This window comes from Hyla sarda, chromosome 1 (assembly GCF_029499605.1).
Source record: "Hyla sarda isolate aHylSar1 chromosome 1, aHylSar1.hap1, whole genome shotgun sequence".
In the NCBI taxonomy this organism is placed as follows: domain Eukaryota; kingdom Metazoa; phylum Chordata; class Amphibia; order Anura; family Hylidae; genus Hyla; species Hyla sarda.
This window is the reverse complement of record NC_079189.1, coordinates 283,787,631-283,805,488: the sequence shown is the minus strand read 5'-3', so window position 1 is coordinate 283,805,488 and position 17,858 is coordinate 283,787,631. Positions and strand designations below refer to the sequence as shown.

The 17,858-nt window shown below is 47.7% G+C and overlaps 1 protein-coding gene across 2 annotated transcripts in view; it reads left to right on the top strand.

The window, feature by feature from the left end:
• The first annotated feature begins 835 nt into the window (after positions 1-835).
• The window catches only part of DOT1L (DOT1 like histone lysine methyltransferase), a 160,022-nt gene continuing 142,999 nt past the window's right edge, over positions 836-17,858 (top strand). The window contains exon 1 of one of the 2 annotated variants that reach the window (XM_056574229.1): positions 836-1,395. In XM_056574229.1, coding sequence (XP_056430204.1) covers positions 1,315-1,395 — 81 coding nt within the window. In that variant the 5' untranslated portion in view covers positions 836-1,314. The remainder of the gene's footprint in view (positions 1,396-17,858) is intronic. The other variant, XM_056574240.1, reaches the window with a different exon arrangement.

Below are 17,858 nucleotides of genomic sequence, written 5' to 3'. Positions count from 1 at the left end.
TTAGAAAAATGCAAAATTTTCAAATTTTTCATCAAATTTTGGGATTTTTCACCAAGAAAGAATGCAAGTTACCAAAAAATGTTACCACTAAGTTAAAGTAGAATATGTCACGAAAAAACAATCTCGGAATCAGAATGATAGCTAAAAGCATTCCAGAGTTATTAATGTTTAAATTGTGACAGTGGTCAGATGTGCAAAAAATGGCCGGGTCCTAAGGTGTAAAATGGCTGGGTCCTTAAGGGGTTAAACGTATACATTTTTCTGCATGTAGTTATGATTTTTTACAGAAGTTCGACAAAATTAAACTTATATAAGTAGGGTATCATTTTAATCATATGAACCTACAGAATAAAGATAACGTATAATTTGTACCGAAAAATGCACTGCGTAGAAATGGAAGCCCCCAAAATTTACAAAATGGGTTTTTTTTTCTTCAATTTTGTCCCACAGTTTTTTTTTTTGTTTTGCCGTCGATTTTTGGGTAAAATGACTGATGTCACTGCAAAGTAGAATTGGTGACGCAAAAAATAAGCCATCATATAGATTTTTAGGTCCAAAATTGAAAGGGTTATGATTTTTAAAAGGTAAGGAAGAAAAAAACGAAAGTGCAAAAAAGGAAAAACCCTGAGTCCTTAAGGGGTTAAGGCATTTTTGAGAGCAAGAATAACATTGCGGGGTTCATTATTATGGTTTCTTAAAACAGCACTTTTGCAAAGAAAGCAAACATAAGTGTGAACAGAGCTTTATTTTCAGCCCTGAAATCGTATTAATATTCCAAACAGAAATGAAGCATTAGTGTGAACACCGCCTAAGGGAGCACGCGTCGCCTTCCGGTACGGAGGCGCCTGATACACCCTACTGTGTGACTTGGAGCAGTCCACAGGCTGCGAGCAGATGGGGTGACCCGCCGGCCACAAGGCTCAGTGAGGTGCTCTGCTCATTCACACCAAGCGGGCTACGGCTCTCCATTCTATTTTAGTCCTTGTGTACTACTCTTTCCTTCCCGCCTATCACCCTCTCGTTTGAGGCCAAGGGGCCATATGAGGACACCCCGCTGGATTATTTCGTTCTCTATCTCTAGGCGTATACCTTGAACGCTCCACCTCTCTCCCCCACTCTCAGTACACGGTGGTTTGGCCCAGCCTTCAGCTCATTGTTGCTTGGTGCCGGGTCCAAGATGGCGCTGTGAAGCTACCGAGTGTGAGGAGAAGTGAGACCTTGGACCGGCGGGGAGAGAGTGGCCAGTACTGACTGAACGAGGGCTCACCATTTCTGTACAGAGCTGTCGCTTTGGGATTAGTATGCTCTCAGGACATGGGCGAGAAGCTGGAACTCAGGCTCAAGTCGCCGGTGGGAGCCGAGCCTGCCATTTACCCGTGGCCGCTGCCTGTTTACGTGAGTTGGGGGATTCTTACTATGTGGAAGGCCGCAGTAGCCGCGCGGAGTGTTCGGCTTTGTTCGCTGGCGGAGGGACACGTGTGTTGCGGCTGCCCCCCGCTTGTTCATAGAGCCCAGGCCCTGGAGCACGTTCGGTGTTCTTCTCGGCCACTGGGCTAGGGGCAGTCGGTGTGGCTCGTATTTCGGGCTTAGTCTTCATTGTGCGTTAGCCTTTACCGTGTGTTGTGTACATATGTAGTACGTGGTTATATCACGGATAGGGAACCCCTATTTTTAGCCGGAATGGTATGCTCTTCATTATTTGGGCTGTAATCTGCCTGACCTTTGCCCCTGTGATGGGTGTCAGGAGGACAATGGCTTTTTGAGATGTTGTGTGTCTCCTCTGTATGTGGAAGCTGTTAGTAATGTATAGATCCAAGGCATGTCAGCCCTCCCCTGTACCTCAGTGACACACACTCTCCCAGCCTCCAGGACACACATGCTGGTGCTGTGTTATGGCTTGTGTGTACTCATATAACTCTGCTCATTGACAGTCATTACTATGAAGGGAGGTTTATAGATCTACGCTTCCCACAGCATTGAGTGCTTGCTCTTTTGTACATTTATATGACTTTCCTTCAATGTTAAATATGTTTAAGTTTTACTAGCAAAGTCTCATTCCAGATTTAATTTCTAAATCTCCTGTCAGTGACACTCTAAGGCTTACCAGGATCTAACTCTATTTTTATCCATTCCCGCCTCCAGCTTGTAAAGGGTTAATGAGGCCATGGTTTGCTATTGGCTGGGGATAAACTTAGCGTTTACCCGCTCGATAGCAACAGTTGCTCCCCCTTCTTCTCCCCAACCTTCCCACAGGCCCTGTGCGCGGTAATGTTTTAAAGGGCCAGCCAGAAACTTCAATCCAGGAGTTTACAACTTTGATGGACAATAAATTTGAAACAGACCCGTACAATGTCATATTATTAAATACATTTCTTAATACTTCCATACGTTTCATTTCTCATTAGTTTCTGCAACACTTAAAAATAACCAAAGTCCCTTATTCCAAAGCTGTGATCATACGCTATTCAGCATACTTTTAGCACAGGTGTAAGTAATCCTTCCAGTTCATGGACAGGTTCCGTGAAGTTTGACATCAGACAAAGCTCTGTAACAGCTTTCTTTTTTAACCTATTAATGACCAAGCACTCTTTTTATAGAACAACCAAGAGGCTATAACATGCAGCATTGTAAGACTACTTTCAAACTATGAGAGTGGCTCCATTACAAACAGACGTTAAGGGCTCTTCTCCCCCCCCCCTCACTTTGACCACTCTTAACGTACGTTATTGTAACAGAGCCTAACGGGAGTCATAACGGACAAAGAGGATCCCATTCACTTGAATGTGATTCTTCTAACGTCCGTTATAACTCCCATTATTGAGGCCGAAGATAGCGGGAGAAAAGACTGCACATGCACAGATTTTTCTCCCGCTATCTTCCTAACGCCTGTAACCTACCGAGTACAAACGGTAGTGTGAAAGGAGCCTAACAATATGGGTTACAGCCACAAGTCCCTGACAGCCAGGCATCCAGTAGAAAAGGCAGAATGAGGACTGATAATACAATAGAGCTGCTGAATCCCTACGATCATGTGATTTCTGGCACAACTGTCATGTGACGGCTTCATCTCAGGCCCTGATAGTGGCAGCTGTTACATCAGCGCTGGTTTCCCTTTTTAGGGTCATATGTACAGTATCCTGCACAGGATTTGAAGTCATTTAGTAGGGATCGACCGATTATCGGTTTGGCCGATAATCACGATTTTGGGCATTATCGGTATCGGCAATTACCTTGCCGATATGCCGATAATGCCCCGCACCGCCCCCACCGCACCGCCGCACCGTGTCGCACCCCCCCACTGCACCGCCCCGGCCCCATTGCCTCCCCCATCACCGGTTTTATAATTACCTGTTCTCGGGGTCAATGCTACTTCTGGCTCCTGCTGTGTCCTGCGTTACGCTGTGCGCAATGACGAGTGACGCGACGTCACCGTCAGTACGCACAGTGACATCTCAGGAGGACGCCACCGGAGCCAGATGTAGAGTGGACCCCCGGGAACAGGTAATTATAAAACTGGGCATGGGGAAGGCGCTGGGGGCGGGGCGGTAGGGGGAGCGGAGCAGTGGGAGTGGCGGGGGAAGGCGATGGGGGCGGAGCGGTAGGGGGAGCGGAGCAGTGGGAGTGGCGGTGAAAGGACTCGGGACCCCCGGACAGGCAGGGGAAGAGATGCGGGTGACGGCGGCAGTCTATGGCACCGCAAAAGCCGCTGCAGTTCATTGATTTAAAGCACCCGCTTTAGATCAATGATCTGCAGCGGTGAGGGGGGGGGTAAATAGCCGATAACTTATACCGGAATATCGGTATGTTATTGGCCCTAACCTCCATCGATTATCGGTATCGGCCCTAAAAAAAACGATATCGGTCGATCCCTATCATTTAGTTTACATTGACATCTGCAGCTTCCAATCCTTGCTACATCCCAATATAGCTAGCCAGCAGCACCTGCGTTTTGTTCTCAGAGCACTTTTTCGAACTACAGAGCCATACTTATCACCTATCCTGTGGATAGATGGGTTAACCCTTTTAACCCCTTAAGGACTGAGCCCTTTTTCGCAATTCTGACCACCGTGTCTTTATGAATTAATAACTTGAAAATGCTTTTACCGAATATTATGAGGTAGTTTTTTCGTGACATATTCTACTTTATTTTGGTGGTAAATTTTCGGCGTTACTTGCATCCTTTTTTGGTGAAAAATCGCCAAATGTCATGAAAATTTTGAAAATGTTGAATTTTTCTAACATTGAAGCTCTCTACTTGTAAGGAAAATGGATATTCCAAATAAATGTTATTTTTATTCACAAATACAATATGTCCACTTTATGCTGGCATCATAAAATGGACATATATTTGTTTTTTGAAAAAATTAGAGGGCTTCAAAGTAGTGATCGACCGATTATCGGTATGGCCGATATTATCGGCCGATAATCACGATTTTGGGCATTATCGGCAATTGCCTTGCTGATAAGTCGATAATGCCCCGCACCGTGACCGCCAACCCGCTGTACCGCACTGCGACCGCGATCCCCCCCGACCCACCGCACCGCGTCGCACCCCTCACCGTAGTTCTGGGCGGTATACCGGTATGAACCGGATACAGTTTTTTTTTTTCTCCCACAGTATGGATTTTTGCCCATACCGCTATACCGGTCGGGCCCCTCCCCCACCCTCCGAGTCAATAATTTTTTTTTTTTTATAACTTACCCGTAATGGGGGTGGTCCGGGCCATCCATCCTTCCTGTAGTGTCCGGCGGCATTCCGGGTGGAGGGTGAACCGGTCCGGGCTGTCCTCCTCCAGGGGGGTCCTCTTCTCCACTCTGGGCAGGCTCCAGCCTAGTACGCTGCATAGACGCCGCTACGCCGTGACGTCAGGTGCGTCGCTGCGCACGGGCGTCACTGCGCAGCGGCATCTATGCTGCGTTACTAGGCTGGAGCCTGCCCGGAGTGGAGAAGAGGACCCCGGAGAAGGACAGCCCGGACCGGTTCACCCTCCACCCGGAATGCCGCCGGACACTACAGGAAGGATGGATGGCCCGGACCACCCTGACGGGTAGGGGGAGAGAAGCGGGTGGTGGCGGCGGCCTATGGCACCGCAAAAGCCACTGCAGTGCATTGATTTAAAGCGCCCGCTTTAAATCAATGATCTGCAGCGGTGTCGCGGGGGGATAAATAGCCGATAACTTATACCGATATTCCGGTATAAGTTATTGGCTATCGGCCCTAACCTACACCGATTATCGGTATCGGCCCTAAAAAAACGATAATGGTCGATCCCTACTTCAAAGTAGAGCAGCAATTTTCAAAAATTTTATGAAAATTGCTAAATCTGAAGGGACAGATGTTACAGAACTACAACTCCCAGCATGCCTGGGCAGTCTAGGCATGCTGAGAGTTGTAGTTTGTCAACATCTGGAGGGCTACCGTTTGGGCACCACTGTAACAGTGGTCTCCAAACTGTGACCCTGCAGATGTTGCAAAACTACAACTCCCAGCATGCCCAAGACAGCCTTTGGCTGTCTGGGCATGCTGGGAGTTGCAGTTTGGCCTTCCTAGTGGTTGCCACAGTAAAGATCACTGTACTTTCACTTTCATACCCCCCCATCCCCACCGCAGTTTCCCTACCTGAGCCAGGATCAGTCTCCAGCGACGATCGGGGGTCCTCAGGCATCTTTTCCTCCAGGTACCGGCCTCCATCTTCTCCCCACTTTCCCCTCTACATCCAGGGGTGGGCAGAACAGGGGGCTGCCATGGCAACCCACTGTCCTGTCCTGCCATTGGTCAGAATCAGTTCTGACCAATGGCAGGGGATAGGAGATCGCTCCTAGCCCTCAGGATGATCTGGGCTGTCACTGACAGCTCTGACTATCCCTATTTTCCGGGTGATCGGGTCACCAGAGACCCGATCAGCCCAGAATAGCAGAAAATCGCATGTCTGAATGACATGCGATTTTCTTCGATCGCCGACATGGGGGGGTCTAAGGACCCCCCTTGGAGATGTGCCGGTGCATTGCCGTAGAATGAGATTTGCCATAGAATGAGATGGCCCGCCTCCATCACATCCTATTGGCTCTCTCTTGTCACGTGACATATTTAAACGTCGCGCATCGATGCGCACAGCAGTGTCAGTTTGGCTATCACAGGGAGAGGATCTCCTCTCCCTGTGATAGCTGATGCTGCACGGAGCTCTCATGGCCTCTATGGGCCGACAGAGGTTCACACATGTACGCAGCTCATATACATTGACTCTATTATTACATGTACTGTTGATCCACAGCGCTATCGGGATCCCTATGTCCGATGGCGCTGTCATCAGTGTGCGTCCCCGCGAGCGCCCCACGGCCGCAGCTCTACTCCCCGTCCCCCGCAGCTCTACTCCCCGTCCCGTTAACGCTCAGGGAACGGGGAACAGAAAGTAGAGCATCGGGCGCAGGTAAAGTAGTACTGTGCATGCGCAGCACTACGCAAATAATTTAACCTGCGCCCGATGCTCTACTTCCGGTTCCCCGCTCCCTGAGCGTTAACGGGACGGGGAGTACAGCTGCGGGGGGCGGGGAGTAGAGCTGCGGGCGTGGGGCGCTCGCGGGGACGCACACTGATGACAGCGCCATCGGGCATAGGGATCCCGATAGCGCTGTGGATCAACAGTAAATGTATATGAGGCAGCCGTATGAGCTGCGTACATGTGTGAACTTCTGTCGGGCCACAGAGGCCATGAGAGCTCCGTACAGCTTCAGCTATCACAGGGTGAGGAGATCCTCTCCCTGTGATAGCCAAACTGACACTGCTGTGCGCATCGATGCGTGACGTCTAAATATGTCACGTGACAAGAGTGAGCCAATAGGATGTGATGGAGGAGGACCATCTCATTCTACGGCAATGCACCGGGATGCCTGCTGAATGATTTCAGCAGGCATTCCGGTCCGGTCCCCAACCGGCGGGTACCGGAATTCCCACAGGCGTATGCATACGCCCCACGTCCTTAAAAGGTTAAGGATGCAGGGCGTAAATTTACCACCATGACGTCCAGAACTTAACACACCATGAGTAAATCTGACTTGAAAGCGAGGGCAGGAGGTGTGCTCGCTTCATTATGGTGACTGTTGACTATGATCAGTAGCTGGACACTTGCCGCTAGTGACAGGCAGCAGCGATTTTCCCCCCCCCAATACTGATCAAAGCGTCTAAAGTGTAAAATGGCGCATTCCGGCTAGCTCAGGGGTCCTATCTGCCCTCACAACATAATCACGATGGTCCGATAAGGTAAAATGATGGCGCAGGGTCCCTTTCCATGTATCTCTATGGTAGAGCCAGACACACCATCATATCTTTGAAAAATAAAGGGTTTTATTCCAACACAGGCAACGTTTCTGCTGCCTTACCCAGCCATTATCATTGGTTGGTAATGGCTGGGTGAGCCAGCAGAAATGTTGCCTGTGAGGTTATGTTCACACCATGAATTTCCGCGTGGAATTCTGCAGCAACAGAGTCCCATTGACATCGCTGGGATTCTGCTGCCCTGTGCCTACCCGGGGGTCGGAGGGATTTCTGTAACAGATGTTTCTGCTGTGGAAATCCGGGTTCCGTAGTCCAGAATCTGCGTGGAAATTCTCCTGTCTGAACATTTGCAACAATACGCTGCTGTGCTGCACTGATCCGTTGTCTTGCTTAACTGTGGATCTGTGACCAGGATTCCTATACCTGCCTGCGGTATGGGAAAACTAGCTTTATGGAAGAACCCTGTATCTCTGGTGATTAAAAGTTCAAATATATGCAAATGTGGTACCAATTAAAAACTACAGATCAAGGTGCAAAAAAACAGACCCGTATACTGAAATTGAGAAAGTTATAGGTGGTCAAAGTAGAGCAATTTTTAACCACTTAAGGACGCAGGGTGTACCTGTTCGTCGTGAGTCCCGTTACTGGGGTTTAAAGTGTTCTCACGAGCGGAGAACTCTTCAAACCCTGTGGGTCCTGACTATCATGAGCCAGGACCCAGGGTTAGGCTGGGTCCACACTACGTTTTGTCCCATACGGGAGCGCATACGGCAGGGGGGAGCTAAAATCTCGCGCTCCCGTATGTTACCGTATGCACTCCCGTATGTCATTCATTTCAATGAGCCGACCGGAGTGAAACGTTCGGTCGGCTCATTTTTGCGCCGTATGCGCTTTTACAACCGGACCTAAAACTGTGGCCAATCGGGCTGATGCCTGGCATTAACCCTTTAGACACCGCAATCAAAGTTGATTGCGGCATTGAAAGTATCCCAGCAGTGCAGCGGAGCTGATCCGGACTATCGCGATGATGTCGGGAGGGTGCTGTCAGACAGGAGAGAGCACAGAGGAGTGTTATCAGACAGAGGAGTACTAGCCCACCCTCACTTACTGGACTTAGTCCATGCCTGTGCTTCAGCTTGGACAAAGCCATTATTTTATTAGCCATTATTTCTATAAAAAGGAAATAACATTTTCTTATGAAGTATATTAAAAGGTTAATGTTATGCCAAGATGTACAACAAAGAAAAAGTTTTTGAAGCTCACTGTAAACATTTTAAAGGAGTACTCCAGCGAAAGTTAAGCTATCCCTTATCCTGTGGATAGGGTGTAAATAGCTGATCGCGGGGGTGGGATCCGACCGCTGGGATCCCCTGCGATCTCGCTCTCGGGACCCAGTCAACCTCAGTGAGGAGACGGCACGCGTTCCAACCATTTCTATGGGAGCTCCGATGATGTCTGAGTGCTGTACTTGGGTCTTTTTAGCGACCCCATAGCAATGAGTGGCGCACATGCTCCTCACCGAGTGCCGGATCCAGTCCTGGAGATTGCGGGGGTCCCAGGGGTCGTTCAGCTGCTTATCCCCTATACTGTGGATAGGAGATAACTTATTTTAACCGGAGATCTTCTTTTTAAGGGGTTAAGCAGGGAAAAGGTCGGATTTGATTTACATCAGGGGAGTTATTGACAGTCCAGACACAGCACATGTCATAGTTAAGCTACGTCTGCTTGGGGACCAAAAATCGGCAATTTTGGACTTGGGTATTTTTTTTTTTACATTTATTCTGTTCGGAGTAATTAACCTATTAGTTACTCATTAGGTTTATTTTATTTTACTTTTTTTGGGGGGTGGGGATTAAAAGTTTTAAGGGAGGGGTTTATTCACATAAAACAACCTTTTTTAATTCATTTAAGTCCTAGTGCGCCAAGCACCAGGCAGCGAGGATGTACAGGTAGTCTATGAGCTATAAATACACCTAAATCCTTTTATACAAAAAATACAAAATTGTTGCAAAGCAGAAGAAAGAAGATCCTCTTGTATATTTCCTCCGAAATACACTGGCAACATCAGAAATACAAAGCAGACTCTGCATCAGGCATATACATTTGATACAAAAACCTAAATCTTTACGCAAAAATGGTGGTGGTAGGTTAGTAAACCTGTAAAAAGCACATGAATGCTGTACTTTTATATACTGCTCAAAAAAATAAAGGGAACACTAAGATAACACATCCTAGATCTGAATGAACTAATCGTTTGAAATACCTTTGTCTATTACATAATTTTTGTGTGATTTTGTTGTCAGCACATTCAATGGAAATCAAATTTATCAACCCATGGAGGTCTGGATATGGAGTCACACTCAAAATCTAAGTGGAAAACCACACTACAGGCTGATCCAACTGTGATGTAATGTCCTTAAAACAAGTAAAAATGAGGCTCAGTAGTGTGTGTGGCCTCCACGTGCCCGTGTGAGCTCCTTACAATGCCTGGGCATGCTCCTGATGAGGTGGCTGAAAATCTGTCAGACACCAGTGGGGTGTAAACGCTCACTGTACCCCTTATTACATTCCTTGAGGGGGGTGTGGTTTCCAAAATGGGGGTCACATGTGCCCCCCAAGGTCCACTGTTCTGGCACCATGGGGGCTTTGTAAACACTCATGGCCTTCAATTCCAGCCAAATTCTCTCTCCAAAAGCCCAATGATGCTCCTTCTCTTTAGGGCCCTGTAGTGCGCCCGCAGAGCACTTTACATTCACTTATGGGGTATTTATATACTCAGAAGAAATGTTGTTCAAATTATGGGGGGCTTTTTTCCTATTACCCCCTGTGAAAATGAAAAATTTTGGATAACACCAGCATTTTAGTGAAAAAGTAAAGTTTTTATTTTCACATCCAACTATAACAAAAATTCTTCAAACACCTGTGGGGTGTTAAGGCTCACTATACCATTTGTTACGTTCCGTGAGGGGTGTAGTTTACAAAATGGGGTCACATGTGAGTGTTTTCTTTTCCGTTTATTTCGGAACCGCTGTAACAATCAGCCACCCCTGTGCAAATCACCTCAAATGTACATGTTGCGCTCTCACTCCTGAGCCTTGTTGTGCGTCTGCAGAGCATTTTACGCCCACATATGGGGTATTTCCTTTCTCAGGAGAAATTGTGTTACAAATTTTGGGGTCTTTTTTTCCTTTTACCTCTTGTGAAAATATTGGGCAACACCAGCATGTCAGTGTTTAAACTACAACAGCTGGAGGAACACTGGTTGGAAAACCTTCACTTATGTTCTGTTACCCAACTCCCATGATGTACTGATCCCCCAAAGGGCATGCTGGGAGATATAGTTATGCAACAGTTGGAGGCACACAACTACAACTCCTAGCATGCCCAGACAGCCGTTTGCTGTTCATGCATGCTGGGAGTTGGTTTTGCAAGATCTAGAGGGACACAGTTTAGAGACCACTGTAATCTGTGGCCCTCCAGATGTTGCTAGGCAACAACTCCCCTGCCAGTAGCAGGACCGCCGCCTGCCGCCGCACAGAGGAGGATCAACCCTGGTAAGGGACCTCCTGCACCTGTCCCAGCACAGTTCCCTCGCTCTGCCCGGTCTACCCTGGGTGGGCAGAACTGGGGAACCAAACTTAACCCCCCCTCCACTCTCCTCGATCTGCTATTGGTTGCTTCTCACCGACCAATAGCGGGGATAGGACGGGTGGCACCAATGTCACCTCACTCCTGTCCCCTCAAGGGGATTGGGGGTGTCTTGGGCAGCCCCGATCCCCCTTATTTTCAGGACCCCCATCAGTAATCACTCGGCAGGCATCCGGGTCCAGTCCCTGACCAAAATTCCCACAGGCGTACCTGTACACCCCAGGTCCTTTAAAGGGGTACTACGCCCCTAGACATTTTATCCCCTGTCCAAGGATAGGGCATAAGCTGTCTGATCGCAAGGGTCCTGCTGCTGGGCCCCGCGATCTCTCCTGCAGCACCCAGAGTCATCAGCTCTGCAGAGCTAGGTTTACTCCATGGCTGCTGACAGGGGCCGGCGGTTTGTGAAGTCATGGCCCAGCCCCCTTAATGCAAGTCTATGGGAGGGGGCGTTATAACATCCACGCCACATCCCATAGACTTGCATTAAGGGGGCGGGGCGTGACATCATGAGGGTGCGGAGCAATGACACCATGAACCGCCGATCCCTGTATTGTGTGTCATCAGCCATGGAGCAAATGTAGCTCCGGACTGATGGGGGGGGGGGGGGGATTGCGGTGGTCCCCAGCAGCGGGACACCTGCGATCAGACAACTTATCCCCTATCCTTGGGTAGGGGATAAGATGTCTAGGCTCCGAGTACCCCTTTAAGGACTCGCATATGCCCTGCATCCTGAAGAGGTTAAAGAGGTTCTCCACTGCTCTGCTTTCCGGAAGCTTGCCGCTCGCAGCGTCCGGAAATTCATTACTCCTAACGCTGTGTGCGGGCTTCGGTGTTAGAGGCCGCCCCCTCGTGACGTCACGCCCGCCCCCTCAGCGAAAGTCTATGGGAAGGGGGCGTGACCGCTGTCACGTCCCCTTCCCATAGACTTTTGTTGAGGGGGTGGGCGTGACTTCACGAGGGGGCGGCCTCTAACACGGAAGCCCGCACACAGCGTTAGGAGTAATGAACTTCCGGACGCTGCGAGCGGCGCTCCGGAAGGCAGGGCAGTGGAGAACCTCTTTAAAAGAGACCATAATAGCAGTGTGAACAGAGCCTGAAATTGAAACAAAAAAATATAATGGAAAGCTCAAACTTTTTTGCATTGGCTATGTTTTATTTACTAAAACCTTCTGGTAAGAAATACTTTTCTGTTGTGGTGAACTGTTTGTATGACATGGGGGAAGTATGAGGTTTGTAACACTCAATGACAACTTCATTTTAAAGCTTGGCTTGTGGATATTCTTCTTAAAGAAAAAAAATATACTGTAGCAGGGTGTGGTTTTATGTGGGTGTGCAAGGTGGCACAATGCCTTTGCAATCATTACCCCTCACTTTCTCTTAGTCCTGAACAGTTGTAGAGTAAAAAGTAGTAAATCGTGAGTCCTTATCACTATATATATATATATATATATATATATATATATATATATATATATAAAAATTTCACTGTACCGTTCTTTTAGTAGCCCCTGCACTAAAAAGTATAACTCATACAGTGTCTTCTGTCTAATGCATAAATCTGAGTCTATTGCTTCTGAGTCAAAATAGCTTCTTGTTTAAAGCTGTGTTATTGCTTTGTTGCATTTTAATTTATTTTTGTATTTTATCAAGATCACATCTAAAATGCATTCGTAAAAATTCTGTAAAATCTTGCCAGAATCTGAAATTCTGCTCCAGAAACATCTGGCACAGAAATTCTGCCATGTGAACAGTGCAGCAGAGTACCATTGAAATCAATAGGACTCCGCTGCTGTGGAATGTCTGTGCAGAATATTCATGGAGAATTTCGCACGGACATGCTGCCATGTAAACATAGCCTTTAGGGAATCTGTTGCGCTGTACCAGGCAAAAAGTATCAAAACTTGTGCTAGTTCTCTGATTTGTTAGCAGTCAGTCAAACTGGTGGTGCTGAACTGTAGCAGTACGCCCTTTTTCTTCGCCCTGCTTTGACTGATAGACATTGAAGCTGAGCCCTGTACATGTAGGGAGGGGGAGTAGGCATGCCGTGTTACGGCTCATTTTGGCCTTAACCACTTGGGAACTAAGGGCGTACCTGTACGGTGACCCCCGCATCATATCTGGTCTGTCCCGCCATCTAACTGTAGCCAGGACCCTAGGCTATTAGCACGCGTCACCAATCGTGGTGACGCGCGCTATTAACACTTAACACCCGGCGTTCAAATTTGATTGCTGCATCTAAACTGCGAAAAATAAAAAAACATTCCCGGCAGCTCAGTTGGGCTGATTGGGACAACTGCAGTGAAACTGCGGTGTCCCGATTGGCGATTGATTGCTCCTTCCTGGATCTCTGGCTTGGAGCAATCGACTGCTGAAAACACTGTTCAATGCAATGCTATTGCTTTGCATTGAACAGTGCTGGCAATCAATGTACTGCATGTTATAGTCCCCTATGGGGCCTATAACATTGCAAAATAAAAGTTTAAAAAAATAATAATGTGATTTTAACTTTTATTAGGGAAGGGGGTTAAATCACCCGCCTTTTCCCATAAAAAAAAGTTACTAAAAATATAAATATGTGGTATCGCCGCGTGCGTAAATGTCCGTACTATAAAAATATATCGTTAATTAAACCGCACAGTCAATGGCGTATGCGCAAAATAATTCAAAAGTCCTAAATAGCGTATTTTTGGTCACTTTTTATATCATGAGAAAATTTATAAAAAGCGATCAAAAAGTCCGATCAATACAAAAATGGTACCAATAAAAACTTCAGATCATGGCGCAAAAAATTAGCCCTCATACCGCCTTTTGCATTGTGACCAGTAGGTTTTATCAGTACCTTGTTTGTGTATATCTGACTTTTGATCAATTTTGGACTTTGGTCATTTTTTTATGCTTACTCTGTTCACCATAGGGGATCATTAATCTTATATTTTCATAGTTCAGACATTTCCGCACGTGACGATAACAAATATGTATGTACCGTATTTATCGGGGTATACCACGCACCAGCCTATAACGCTCACTGGCCTATAACACACACCCTCGTTTTTTTCAAGGGAATTTTGTTTTTTTTTAACCAAAATATCCTTGGAAAAATGAGGGTGTGTGTGCATGTGTACCTTGATAAACTGTTTCTGGCGGCTTCTGCAGTTCAATTATTTTAAAGCAAGCGCTTTAAATCATTGACGTGCAGTGGCTTCTGTGGGGCCAGAGTGCCGCTGCTCTATTCCCTCCCCGTCCCCGGTTTTATAGTTACATGTGCCCTGGGGACTGCAGTCCTTCATGCTCTGGCGGCGTCCTGGGCTGTCACTGTGCGCCGCGCACTGATTGACAAGTGATGTCGTGTTGAGGACGTCACTCGTCATTGTGCAGGGCACAAAACATTTTTGCATAAAAAATGTGCGTTATACGCCGATAAATATGGTAGGTTCTTTTATTTTATTCACCCACATTATAACCCAGTGTATTGAGTTTAGTGTGGGTGAATAGATGACCGTTTTTGTTTAATATATAAATGAGCATCTTCCCCAAGCCCCTTGCTTGGGGAAGATGCTCATTTATATATTAAACAAAAAATGGTCATCTGTTCACCTACACTGAACCCAATACACTCTGGGTTATAGTGTGGGTGAACAGGAGACTGATCAGGGGTTAATGGGTTAAATACATACCTGTACTTTGGAGATCTGTCCCTCTGAAGATCGGCATCCATCTTCAGTGAATTGCGTGCTTGAGACTGGCCCGCCGGCTCAATATTCAATAGTATAGCATTGATCAGTCTTAATGGCACTCTGCTGCTCTAGCCTGCTGAGCAGGCACGGAGCAGTAGGTTGCCAATCAGATGACGAGGAGGCAGGTAGGACCCTACTGTCGCTCAGTAAGCTGATTGGAACATCACGATTCTGTCCCGGTAGTCTTGATCAGCTCCGCTGAGCTGCTGGGATAGTTTTACTTTCACTTTAGATAATGCAATCAACTTTGATCGCTGCGTCTAAAGGGTTAATTCCGGGCATCGGCCCGATCGGAGGTGCCCAGCATTAGCTGTGGGTCCTGGCTTCCTGTAGCAACCGGGACCCACGGGGTTTAACCCGTTCTCTGTTCGTGACAACGTTTTAAACCCAGTTAGCGGGACTCAGGACTACAAGATCCTGGCACATCGCCTGCGACGACCCCCCCCCCCCCCCCCATGTCAGCGATTGCCGCAAATGGCCGATCAATTCAGACCGGTGATCTGTGTTGATTGCGGGTCATACGGGTCTTTGGTGACATGGAAAATAACGGTGATCGGGGGTTTTCCAAGAAACCCATGATCCCCCTGAAGGGATAAGATTGAGGTGGCAGGTTTGCCAGCCCTCCTATCCCTGCTATTGGTCGGTCAGAAGTGACCAACCAATAGCAGATCGGGGGCAAGGGGTTAAAGTTCAGTTCCCCCGTTACTTACCATCGGCGGCAGCGGGCAGCGATAACGTGTGGCTGGCTCCCTGGTGCAGACTACGGAAGCCGGTGAGTTGCCTATCAACATCTGGAGGGCTACAGTTTGGGGAATACTTTACAGTGGTCTCTAAACTGTAGCCTTTCAGATGTTGCAAGACTACAACTCCCAGCAGGCCCAGACAGTTGTTTGCTGTCTGGGCATGCTGGAAGCTGTAGTCTGTCAACATCTGGAGGGCCTCAGTTTGGAGATCACTGTGTGGTGGTTTCTAAACCGTGGCCCTCTAAATCTTGCAAAACTACAACTCCCAGCATGCACAGCAAATGGATGGACGCATGGGCGCTCTATCACTTTGGAGCTATGTCGAATTTCAAGGAAACAGTTTAGGGCCACGTATGGGGTATTTCCCTACTCGGGAGAATTTGCACTACATATTTTGGGGGGCTTTTTCTCCTTTTACCCCTTATGAATAGGAAAAGTTGGGGGCTACACCAGTCTGTTAGTGTAAAAAAAAATGAAATTTTTTTTTTTTTTTTTTTTTTTTTTTTAAACACTGACATGCTGGTGTTGCCCAATATTTTCACAAGAGGTAAAAGGAAAAAAAGACCCCAAAATTTGTAGCACAATTTCTCCTGAGTACAGAAATACCCCATATGTGGGCGTAAAATGCTCTGTGGGCGCACAACAAGGCTCAGGAGTGAGTATGTTCATTTGAGGCCTAAATTGGTGATTTGCACAGGGGTGGCTGATTTTTACAGCGGTTCTGACATAAAAGCAAAAAAATAAATACCCACATATGACCCCATTTTGGAAACTACACCCTAGGGATCGACCGATATCGGATTTTTAGGGCCGATACCGATAATCGGTGCAGGTTAGGGCCGATAGCCGATAACTTATACCGATATTCCGGTATAAGTTATCGGCTATTTAACCCCCTGTGACACCTCTGCAGATCATTGATTTAAAGCGGGCGCTTTAAATCAATGATCTGCAGTGGCTTTTGCGGGGCCATAGGCCGCCGCCGCCACCACCCGCTTCTCTCCCCTACCTGTCAGGGTGGTTCGGGCCATCCATCCTTCCTGTAGTGTCCGGGGGCGTTCCGGGTGAAGAGTAAACCGGTCTGGGCTGTCCTTCTTCTCCGGCGGTCATCTTCTCCACTCCTGGCAGGCTCCGGCCTAGTACGCTGCATAGAAGCCGCTGCGCAGTGACGCCCGTGCGCAGCGACGCACCTGACGCCACGGCGTAGCGGCGTCTATGCAGTGTACTAGGCCGGAGCCTGCCCGGAGTGGAGAAGATGACCGCCGGAGAAGGACAGCCCGGACCGGTTCACCCGGAATACCCCCGGACACTACCGGAAGGAAGGATGGCCTGGACCACCCCCATTACGGGTAAATTTAATTTTTTTATTGACTCGGAGGGTGGGGGAGGGGCCTGACCGGTATAGCGGTATGGGCAAAAATCCATACCGGTATACCACCCAGCATCGTGGTGGGGTGTGCAACATGGTGGGTCGGGGGTGGCGGTCGCGGGCGGTGCGGGGGGCGGGGCATTATCGGCTTATCGGCAAGGTAATTGCCGATACCGACAATGCCCAAAATCGTGATTATCGGCCATACCGATAATCGGTCGATCCCTACTACACCCCTCACGAAGGGTATAGTGAGCAAAAACAAAATGAAACAAAAATGTAGCCAGCACCTAGCCCAATACACGGGTGCACGCTGCTGTGGCAAGTGCAAGACATATAAAAAAAATTTAAAATAAAATGAAAATAAAAAATGCCAGCAGCACACTTGGTCAACAAAATGGAGGCTCTTAGCGCACTTTTTGATCAAAATGTGTCCCCCATCCACCACGTGGAGGTGGCCTCATATAACACCCCACAGGTGTTTGACGAATTTTCATTAAAGTTGGATGGGAAAATTATTTCATTTTATTTCTTTACTAAAATGCTGGTGTTATCCTAAATTTTTTATCTTCACAAAGGAAAATAGGAATAAAGCCCCCAAAAGATTGTAACCCCATTTCTTCTGAGTAAGAACATACCCCATATGTAGATGTAAAGTACTCTGCGGGCGAACTACAATGCTCAGAAGAGAAGGAGCACTATTGGGCTTTTGAAGAGAAAATTTGTCTGGAATTGAAGGCCACGTGTGTTTACAAAGCCCCCATAGTGCCAGAACAATGGACCCCCCCCCCCCACATGTGACCCCATTTTGGAAACTGCACCCCTCATGTAATGTAATAAGTGTCCTACAGATTTTTGGAACAGTGGTCCGTGAAAATGAAAAATGTAATTTTTCATTTGCACAGCCCACTGTTCCAAAGATCTGTCAAACACAAAGCCAGTGGGGTGCAAATACTCACTGCACCCCTTATTAAATTCTGTGAGGGGTGTAGTTTCCAAAATGTGTTCCCGTGTGTGTGTGGGGGGGGGGGGGTCCACTGTTCTGCCACCATGGGGGCTTTGTAAACGCACATGGCCCCTGACTTCCATTC